At 37.4% G+C, this 11,782-nt stretch overlaps 1 protein-coding gene across 1 annotated transcript; it reads right to left on the bottom strand.

Annotated features, from left to right (window-relative positions):
* Positions 1–767: 767 nt before the first annotated feature.
* Positions 768–11,015, bottom strand: LOC104896077 (prolycopene isomerase, chloroplastic). Its single transcript, XM_010682771.3, has 9 exons — positions 10,807–11,015; positions 6,350–6,573; positions 5,916–6,026; positions 5,272–5,325; positions 4,062–4,349; positions 3,398–3,589; positions 3,166–3,324; positions 2,032–2,268; positions 768–1,270 (listed from the first exon to the last, which is right to left on the bottom strand). Exons 1-9 carry the CDS (start codon positions 10,961–10,963, stop codon positions 956–958), a joined length of 1,737 nt encoding a protein of 578 aa, XP_010681073.2. The 5' UTR covers positions 10,964–11,015; the 3' UTR covers positions 768–955.
* Between the last annotated feature and the right edge of the window lie 767 nt (positions 11,016–11,782).

The following is an 11,782-nucleotide window of genomic DNA, read 5'->3' as shown; positions in this document are numbered from 1 at the left end:
ACTCCTGACTTCTTGTTCGATTTCACAATTAATTCGACGTAGCAGCAAAACCAGTAAGCAATTAATTGTACTGAGGAAGCAAATTTGGCGCTGTTGTTGTTGGTATTGTCTATTTGTCTAAATTGAATGATTCATCTTCCATTATTGAGGAACTGAGGACCCCTAATACATACAAGTAAAAGAGAAACACTCCACGTTTATTTGTGCAACACTGAACTTTTTGTCTAACACTTTAAAATGGTATCAAATTGGTATGAAAAAAAATAATTTTGCGAAAATTGGCACGATTAACTGAATTATAGATTTGGTGCAAGACATAACTCAATCTAAGCTAATTGGATAGAAGTAATTCTATCCTTATATTAAAAAGATTTGGATAGAAATCACATAAAATATTGAATTTGGTGCAATTTATATCCTAACAAGACAATTACAGTCCCCATTCTCCTCTTTAGCCTCTTTCCCATCTTCCAATACCTCTTGATTTTTCATCTCCTTTATTGCTTATACAGTTACACTGATGTACCATACCCAATTCAGATGGATGTGTGAACCTTCATTAAAGCCCATTTTAAAGGCTAACAAGTTAGATTTTTTTTTCATTTAACCATAGAAAAAAATGTAGTCTAATTTTTTGTTTTTATTAGAACGAAATTAGTTTGTGGAATACATTTATGTAACACACTTTTCATAATTACCTAATTTCTTGTTGTAATTGTCAGATATTGATACTATATATTGTCAATAACATGGTTGAAGTTCAAAACTTGTGTGAAATACTTTGGAGCTTGTATTGTGTACTTTGTAGTTCATTACATGGTTATATAACCTTCAAAACATTGGTATGGATATGGAGGATAAATGTACTAGCTAGAAACATTATAGATATTCCCTCAAAAGAACATTATATATTACCACAGAATTGTTATAAATAATCTAACTGCTGTGAATCATATTATATACCAATCGCATCAAGTAGTTGAGAGTGCTGAGAAACAGAAACAAGAGAATTAGCAACAATGGCTCCACTTGCAGCAACTGCAGGAACTCCAATACCTGGGAACGTAGAATCCCCGCAGCAGTATAGTTGTGGAATAGGAGTTGTATGCCCAGGAAAAGTGCCTTTCCCAGCTTGAATAGCTGGACCATATGTTCCTCTATTTCTTCGGAGAAACCTTTGATGTGTTAATGGCGTCCCAACCAATTTCACTTCACATTTTTCCCGGTCGAAACCTGGACCAAGAGCTCGCTCTACGGCCCTCCACATTACCTGCTTGAGCTCATAAGGAGATTCAGAAACGGCTAACATACCAATATGATATTAACCCCTCGAACAAATATAAATGCTTAGGATATAAGTATATGTGAGTGCAACTCCATATCATTTTTCTTCATATTGCAACAAGTCTAACAAGATAAAAAGGACCAAAAGTTATTGTTCTAAATTTTTATTAAAAGCTCAATGAAGATAAATCAGATATGTTAGCTTACTCTCACAAATGTAAGTTAGTTTAAACAGGACCAATCACATATAAAAAGATGCCCAAGTTTAGGCAAGGAAGATAGAAATTGTATATACTATGCAATCACATGCAAGGTGCATTATACTGTCATTAGGCCATAAACCTTAGTAGTTTGTTGGCCACACACACCTCAAACACTGACGCTTAAGATGCACGAGCCTGAGGTGTGTGATGCGTTGTAGAATATAATTTTTGAAGAGAATAAACTCTTGCTCATTATATGATAATCCTTCCACTACCATTGATTTCTTGTCAGGCAATAGATTAGTTTTAGAATGTTAGTTTGAATTATTATTCCTTCAGGAATGTAAATTTGAGTTCACTTTTTTTTTTCGGTGAGAACTTCATTTCAGGTTTTCTGGGAAAAACAAGGGCTCAAGTCTCAACCAAAAACTCATGAAATAACAGATTTCGTTGTAGATCCCCCCCCCCCCCCCCCCCTTAAAAACATAGACAAAAAAAAAGGCAAGTTAGATGTGCAACATATAACAGCAAGAAGGAGATTCACCTCGGCTCTTTCATCCTTGAGCCTTTTGTATTCATCACTTCTACGATCAAGCCCTTCCCAGATTTCAAAAGGCTCCGTTCCTGGAGTATATGCATGTAGTACATGCTTACCAGGGGGGGCTAAATCTGGACTGAGAACAGTGGGAATTGATAACAAAACGACATTCTGATCTGCATCAACTCCTCTCTTCCAATCATTCACAACAATATGGTGAATATCCAAGTCTTCACGTGATCCCTGGAAGGTCAAACACATTATGTGATGACATAAAAACTGAATTTAGTTCTTCAAAAATTGGGCTAGGGAACCAATATGATGGAAGACAAATAGAGAAAATTGCAGAAACCAGCCTACTCCACGTAAAAATATAATGAAGAGCAATAGCTAACTTATGGGATAGAATCATATTGCCATAAAGAGAGAGATTATGTGTTCTGAATCACTTATTCTTGCATATAGTCCTGGCACCAGACATCGTCCGCGATCTGGAAAGTTAAGCAGCTCTTTATATTGTGCTACATATCTTTATGGCTCTTTTGATGGATCAGCATAACATGAATGAGAGCTACATTATCTCTTAGGTACCACTGAAGGCAGGGTCTCAACTTCATAAGATGTGTAGTCAAGATATGAAGGTAGGAAAACAGTAATATACATATAGAAAAGAAGCATACTTGGGAGTGGACTTCACAAATTAAGATTTTTCTATTATCATTTTCCACATTTTGTTATAGGATTTCTCGAACCGAGAACACACTCTATTGAAGCAGGATCTCTAAATATTATTAATATTAGAGTTCGATTCAGATAAAGCCAACCAGAAATAACCAAAAAGCTGAAGATAACCATTAACCAACCTCTGCATCAGATCTAGAATAGATTAAAATTATCTGAGTGTGTATGAGTAAACTTTCTGGCCAGACATTCTAGCAAGTTCATGCATTAGAATAGCTCAGTTTTGCGCTAGTGATGTACATCTCTGGAGGTTGGTGCTTTCCTCTAAACTAGGTGTACCTAGTACTATATAAGTTTCCCTTTCTGAAGGGAATACCTGGTTTATTGAAAGAGAGCACTCTCCTCCTTTTGTTGAAGTAATAAAAGTACAAATTATCAACAAAAAAAAAAAAAACCAACCTCTGCATCAAAACCCAAATGGAGATGCATGAAAGATTCACATTGCGGAGTTGATCTAATTCTCTCCTGGTATGTCTTAGGTAGAGATTCCAATGGTAACAAACTCAAGGTGTCCCACATTGACGCATTACTGACAACTGCCTTCTTTGCTCGTACAAACTGTGGAGAGTAGAATATAAGTAAGTTTTTTATTTAGCAGATCCAGCAGCTACTTTTTTCTTCATCTACTTACTTGACCACTTCTGAGTCTAACGCCAACTGCTCGTCCATTTTCAACAATGATATTCTCAACATGAGACCGGAGGGAGATCCTTCCACCAAACTTTTGAATTCCACGAATCAAGGCCTCAACAACCGCCCCACTTCCATGCATAGGGTACTCAAGAACACATCCTGGCTTGTACCACTCGGCAAACATGTAAATCTACCAGTAGGAAGAGAATAGGTGAAAGTCATTATTTGTCACAACATCTTCTGAATGCAAGAATATTGTGAAGACAAGGTTTACAGACAATTAACAGTGTTCGACACACTGGAACTAAATATATTTTTGGACAGTCGGCTTAAGCAATAAAGCAGAACTATAGCCTTGGAGATTATGCTATAGGCGCTTCATGGGCTTCAATGCTCATATCCGGAGTTCAATGTTTTTCAAGAAAATAGAATAAAACAAAAATATTGCTTTTTTGATAACATTTTAAACGAGTAATCTAAAAATACACAAATTTACTGCTTTCCAGAAAAGAAGACAGATTCTTGTCTTTAGTTATAGTTCCAGTGGCATAATATGAGAGGCAAGTACAGTATCCGAATCACAACATTTCAAGTGATAATAAGCTGAACAATAATTCATGTCCAAAACTGATATAAACTTGTCACATAGGAGTAATAGTTACCATCTCTGCTGAGAGTATACCGTTAGATTTGACACCTGCCAGAAGAAAAGCTAGCAGATCCACCCAGTTCCGTACAAAAGGATCTTTCAGCCCCAGTGAATCCACTATGTCAGAAAAAGGTCGGAGAAGCTTTGTAGCACCCAAAGCTCCTTGAGGTCCCATCTTGGCAAAAGACTGCAATAATGAAGGACCATACCTAGCTCCAGCAGTTGATATAACACCCAGATCACCTCTAATGGACAGGGGAGGGAGAGCCATTGCTGCTGCAGACAGAGGTAATATGGCATCCTGTTATAAGTAGCTTTTTAGTAATAAATCAAATTGATAACCCTTACCCTACTACAAAGTTCCATAAGCCTTATTCCCTACGGTCAGAGTTTAAAGAAGCCTGCTATAACTTTATTGATGAATTTGCAAAAGAAACTTAACAGAATTACTATGTACACATCACTTTACCTATTCCAAAGCTAGTGCTGATAATGAGCTGAGCCACGTTTGAGAATGGCTTAGCTCAAAGGTGGACGTAGGAATTTCAAACTGGGGTGTGAAAGACGGGGGTACAATATGTATATGCAAGCTTAGCTTGAGCTTGGCTCTAAACGACTAAAACCTGAGTTTGAACTTGTCGAGCATGGAAACATCAGGTTCTGCTCAGCAAAGCTCAAATAACTAGTTACAGCCAAGAAAATACTACTTTAGATTACAACATTACTAAGCTAACCTATATTACTAACTTTGAGTTTGAGATACTTGTAAGGTTTTTGTGGAATTCATGCTAATACTCATACAGTAAACTTGATATCCTCACAAGTATTATATAGTAAGATGTCAAGTCACTTTATGTAAAGATATGGTATATTTAATTCAAGCTGCAAAAGTTCTTTTCCAGTCGGGCACAAGTCCGCACTGCTCAACTTGTGAAGCTCTGCAATTGAGTTGAGCGGACTCGAGTCAAGATTTAACCGAACCTTAAGTAGTTCATGAGCAAGATCAGATTATTATATCACTAGCATAAGCATGCCGAACATTGAGGACCTCCATGATTACTAGATTTTGAGAGTTAAAACTTCTTTAATAACAATAATATACAGCCATAAATTGGGACATAAAACACAGAAGATACTCAAAAACATAATAGACACTCAGACCCATACCCTAAAAGTTCAAACATCAGATAAGAGAGGAAATATAGTAAATCAGTGATACTCACAAGAAGCTTTTTCCACTCCTGAACTGCATTAGCACCTGCATACTTCTCGAGGTCCTATGGATATAGTTAAAAAGAACAAAATTTAATGCACTAGATTTAGTTAAGTAAAGCACGTCAACAATTAAACTCAAGCGATATATGCTAAAAGATACTATTTACACTTAATCTGGAGAAAATTTCGAATTATCAGTCTCAAGATGAGCGGAAGTTATTTTCTATTTATTAACATATATTGAGCTAATCTTCCATTAATGGCATTTCACTTACGAACTTTATACTACATTCTAGGTCAGCACAAGTTTGTACCTCTAACAACATAATCCTAGGTCAATTGGCACGAACGGCATTATTGTTATATCTTGACTACAATATTCGATAAGAGTAAGTGCTACCAAACAGAGAATATTCAATGGAGTAAATGCGACTAAACATAGCCCAAACATACCTTAATAATCTAATGATGTGTATATTTAACTAATTAATCTCAGAATATAGTGAAGTGATAAAAACATGGGTTCTTTACAAGATAACAAAATCTGCTCTTGCCAATTCAAGTAATAGCAGCAGTATTTTACAGTACAGAGTAACTTCAAAAGAAAGAAAAGAAGAAAGGAAACAAAAAGAACTACCGAAGATAAGATCACCTTATAAAACTCTGTGGGCCCAATTCGAGACAAAAAATCCCCTTCAGGTACATAAACCATCCATGAATCATACTTCGCACAGGGTATCGTTTCACCAAGGGCATCCAACACCTGCAGAAGCAACATTGTGGAGTTCAAGCTATAAGAAATGCTGCAAGTTGATTCATTTTTTTGCTCTCATAGAAACATATAGTAAATGTCTTAAGGGACGGATATGTATTAATAATTTAGTTATGGGGTTTTATGAGATGGGGGTGGGAGAGGGGGGTGGGGGGGTGGGGGGAGAACAGACAATAATATGGTATACTTTTAAAAATCATTCATTTCACTTAGAGTTTTCAAACAAAGTTTAATCTTGCTAAATATAATAGTAAGAGTAAGAACTAGAAATATTTACAAGTGCCCAGATACAGGTATTCTAGATAGGAGATTACTTGTGCAAGTGGATTTGCCTGGAGACCTCTTGATTGAAATCCAGAAAATAAAGAAGGCCCAGAGTCAAACTTATAGCCTTTAACCTCAAAAGAATGAGCAGCACCCCCAGGTTGGTCATGACTTTCTAACACAAGAACATCTTGCTCATATCTTGCTAGAAGTCCTGCACAGCATAGTCCTCCAATGCCACTCCCAATGACTACAACATCTGCCTCAGATCTGCCTGCAGAATGTGCAAGTCTGGAAATGCTATTCATATTGCCTTAAAATTGAATACCAATTCATACTAATGTCCTTCAGAAGCTGTACATTATACGCATGCACACAAACAACTCTAGTATGTTTTAGGACATTCACTTACGAATATTAGTATGTCGTTACACAATAGCATTCATATCATGACAGGGCTTATTTTGAACAACTATATCAGTGAATGATGCAAGCGACTTGCACTTGATAAAAAAGTAGATCCTCACGGGGGAAAAAAAACACTTAGTATTTGATTGTAACTACACATATATCCTGCGTGTTCTGACTTAGATAGTTAGATAGAGGTAGAACAATGTTATAGATAGACACCTTCATGGAACTACAGAGGTTATTTGTGTTAAACATGATTGAGAAAATTGAAGAGACATCACAAGCGAGCTGATCATATTAAGTTCCACTGTTGGGTACTTGACCAGTGCAATCAAAAAGATGGAACTAGAGCGAAGTACCATATTTTCAACAACTTACTTTATTATATATATATATATATATATATATTATATAATAATATATATTATATATTATATTATATGCCTGTCAGGTGGCATAATCCATGGCGTGGAAAAAGGTTATATTCTAGTGTTGGCCACAAGTAACCCATGAATCATGATAGCATTATAATAAAAATTAATCTCCTATGATCCTACATGTCTTAACCAAAAGTGTTCCCTTATAACTTACATGTTGTCCTTTAAAATTGCCTAGTATCTCTGACACCCAGACATAACATTATATATTACTGTAATATTGTATATAAAAGAATAGAAGGGACTTTTAATTGCATTAGGTTTATAATATATCATCATATATATATATATATATATATATATATATATATATATATAGTGCCAGGGTTAACAAAATTTCATCTTCATTATTTGTACATGGTATCACATTCCTAGGTTTTCTTTAGGTTTTAAATTTTTTTAGCCCATGAATCCTAAGCCTTCTTCTTTCGGCCTTTCCTACGCCATGGATGATCCCTCATCCGCTTCGACCTTGAGCGCCACCACCCCTCAATCCGCTGCATCAGCTGCTTCGCTGCCGCCATCCACCGGCGGCTCTTCTGCTCTCATGTCATCTCTCCACAGTTCGTCCACGACCGCACCTGCTGCTGTCTTCTAGCAGCTTTCTTATGGGTTTTCTTTGCCCAATCTTTCTGTGTCAACCTTTGTGCTAACCAGCCCTATGCAGCCTTCGTCTTCATCACACACCACGTCTTCATCACACACCACGCTGCACTTCCCGTTGGGATTTGCACCACCTCTTGGCGCCATGATGACACCATCCTAGGTTCCGCCAAGTGTGTTTACGCTTCCTCAACCTTCCGCACCGAATCTCACAAATTTGGTAACAATTACTTTTTCTTTCGAGGATTATCTTTTGTGGAAAACTCAAATTACATGTTTACTTCTTTCCCATCAATTGGTTGAAGACAATCTTTTAATTCCTCCAACTCATGTGTTAAATGACCGTGGTATTTCGGTATCAAATCCTCAAATGTATGAATATTTACGTGTGGACATTTAAATTCGTTTACGATCACGCTTTATGCATGCTAGTATGGCTCGTTCTATGGAATTGAAAGGTCGTCTTTCTCATACTTCCTCCGTTTTTTTTAGATGTTACACTTTCAAAAATTGTGGTTCCCTAGGCAAAAATTGGATGAGTAATTAGGAGAGAATTAACATGGGGTTTAAGGGAAGGGAGGAGAGAGAAAAGAGGACCCCAACTTGGGTTCCCCACCACCACCCCAACAGCCCAAAGAACTCCCACCACCACCCCACCACCCACCTGAAATTCGAACCACCCAGCCAGCCACCCAAAACCCCACCCCACCCACCCGAAAACCCCACCCAGCCACCGAAAAGCCCACCCCACCCGCCGAAATCCCTACCCGCCCACCCGAAAACCCCACCCCATCGCCGAAATCCCCACCCACCCACCCGAAAACCCACCCCAGCCTCGCGAAACCCCACATCTACCGCCGCAAAATTCCATCCCATCCTCGAAAACCCCACCTCTACCGCCGAAAATGGAGGCCGTGGTTTTCGGTAGGTGGGGGTGGGGATTTCGGTGGCTCGGTGGTGATTTCGGTAGGTGGGGAAGGTTTTCGTGGATGAGGGTCTTGTTTTCAGGTGGTGGGTGGGTTTGGGTGGCTGGGTGGGATTTTCGGGTGGGTGGGATTTTCGGGTGGGTGGGTAGCGATTTCGGGTGGGTGGTGGGGTAAGGAGGCTGCGAGGTGGGGGAAGGGATGGGGCAGCTGAGGTGGTGTGGGAGGGGTGGTGGAAGAGAAGGGGGGAGGTTTAATTAATTTTGGATTAGTATATAATAAGGTTAAATTAGGTTAGTTTAATTTTGATTAATCCTTATAAGTAAGGGTAAGTGAGTAATTTTACAGCATAAAACTTTCCAATTTAGGAAATAAAAAAAAAGTGTAACATCTATTTAGAAACATGCAATTTAAGGAAAGTGTAACATCTAAAAAAAAACGGAGGAAGTATTAAAAAGAGTGATTCTCATACCATGGATGGTTACTTCTGTGAGGTAAGGTTATTGTTGATTCTTTAGTTGCTATTTAGTGTCCTATTTCCAATCAAAATTTGGTTCAGTTCACTTTATATGGTCTTGTTCGTGATACCTATTATGATTATATTGTTACTACCTTGTTACTTATCCATTTCCATCGACTTTTGATGACTCGGGTCCCAAGCTCTTGCTTCATGAATGTCTCAAAAGCTTTAAGGAGGATTCTGATTCATCTTCTCATCATGCCTTGGTTGTTGTTCGGTCATCTGTATCTAGTAATTCTTCTACTAAGAATAACTCAGTGACCAAAATAAAAGCAAGAATAATAAAAACAAAGGTGGTAATAATGGTAGCCGCAATCACCAAAATCATGGCAATGGTGGCCAATCTAATGCTCGTGGTTGTGGTAATAACAACACAATGCTAATCGGGGACGTCAAAATGGTATGGGTATATAATCTAACTTGTCATTCTCTAGTTTGCCTTGCATCGATTCTATTATTAATAGTTTGTCCTTATGGAATACTCCGACAAGTGGAAATTAAAGCTCTACCCCTACCTTCGATACTTGTGGTCTTTGTTGGTGTCTAGGTCATCAAGCAGCTTATTGCCTGCAACGATTTAAGTATAACTTTGTTCCTTGAGCCCCAAATAATGTCACTCGAGCCTTAGCTGCATTGTCTGTTGGTGGTGAATCCAAGGATTCAGTTTGGTATCCAGATTCGGGAGCTGCCTCATACGCTACTTTTCTCTCTCTCTATCTTCTCTTTCTCTCTATTCTGTATCGTCGTTCATGGAGTTTTCGTTCTTCAAAGTTTTAGTTCGATTATTTGCGGATTCCACATTATTTTTTCTAGAAAATGTGTTGGTTACTATGATACAGCAGAGGGTCACTATGATATATAACAGAGGGTTGTGTTGGTTACTATGATACAGCAGAGGGTCACTATGATATATAACAGAGGGTTGTGTTGGTTATTATGATACAGCAGAGGGTCACTATGATATAGCAGAGGGTCACCATGATATGGAAATAGTAAATAATATATTTTTTTCTTGACGAATTTCTTTAAACATGTGATGGATTGGTTATTATGATATAATACATGGTCACTATGACATTTTCTCATAATTTTGCAGGGTTAGTTGCTCAATGTCGTTTTCTTGTTTCTCTTGGTATCCTAAGGATGAGATTCATTCTCACATAAAAAAGTGTTCTCACATAGGGACCTATTCTCACCGGATCCCAACCCTATATATATATATATATATATATATATATATATATATATATATATAGTGCTAGGTTAACACGCTTCATCTTCATCACTTGTACATTATACTCCTATGTACCAATAGTCTAAAAATACATTGACATTTCCATCTCCATCTCCAAGCCAAGTCAACAAATTGGCATAATTATCTCAAAACGCAGCAGAAAAATGTCCCTAGAGTTTCCCTAGTTCCAAAATTCAATCAAAGACGAGTGTTTCTACTCTGAGAATGGATAGAAATTCAGTATATAAAGAAAAACAATAAAGCATAATTGAACTGAAACATATGATCAAATCGTTTAATTGCATGCATAGATTACTGCTGTAAATTAAAATAAAGCGAGCAACAAATGAAAATACTAAAAATTAAAAGTAAGAAAAACCTGGAATCGAAGGAGAGAGACCGTTGGTGGCAGAGGGGGAAGAACCGTTGGAAAATTGCGCGAAAATGGAAGGTTTATTTGAATTAGAAAGGTATTTAGGAGGGAAAATCCTAGTATGCTGAAATATGGGGAGCGTTGAGAGACCAACAAATGCCATTAGAATTTGAAACCAAAATACCACAAAAAAGAGATGAGGAGAGAGAGAGAGATGAGACCTGAAAGAAAGGCTCAAAGGCTGAAATGTAGAGTTTAGTTGAGCCACAATTACAAATTGCTTTGGTCGATTGTGACTTGTGAGCCCTTTGTTTCTTTTCCTTTACATAGCTCCTATCTGACCACGTCTTGTATGCTTTTTTAGCAAGTGCAAACTGCAAACTAGCTGAATCGTTTGGTTTACCTCCATGCTTTCTACTTTGCTGTTTTATGTAACTTGTTTCGCTTACCGCTGGATTATTAGTGATATGTTTTTAGGGGTGTTTAAGAAAAATTGTAATTTGAAAGTTAGACTAAAATAAAAATTATAAGAGAAGGTATTGTGTCAGACTGGTCTGACACAATAGAAGTGATCGGATCAGCCTCACCAACAACCAATTGAAATAACAAAAGAACCAACTGAAAGAAAAAAAGAACTAACTGAAAGAAAAAAAAAAACTAACTGAAAGAATAAAAAAAACCAACTGAAAGAAAAAAAAAACTAACTGAAAGAATAAAAAAAACCAACTGAAAGAAAAAAGAACTAATTGAAAGAATAAAAAAAACCAACTGAAAGAATAAAGTAACCAACTGAAAGGATAAATCAATTAACTGAAACTAAAATTAAAACTACCTCATTTTAGATCTAAGCTTTCTCTGTTATTATCAATGGTGGTTAACGCAAGGTCGTTGAAGCGTATGAAGAGACAAGTCACCGCCAAGTTACACGACTTTCTTACTTTTCCACGGCTGGAATCCGGCGACAGACTCGCCGGAGCTCCGT

Source organism: Beta vulgaris, chromosome 6, assembly GCF_026745355.1.
Source record: "Beta vulgaris subsp. vulgaris cultivar EL10 chromosome 6, EL10.2, whole genome shotgun sequence".
NCBI classification, from domain to species: Eukaryota; Viridiplantae; Streptophyta; class Magnoliopsida; order Caryophyllales; family Amaranthaceae; genus Beta; species Beta vulgaris.
The sequence above is the reverse complement of the archived record's forward strand: the minus strand, read 5'-3'. Positions and strand labels throughout refer to the sequence as shown.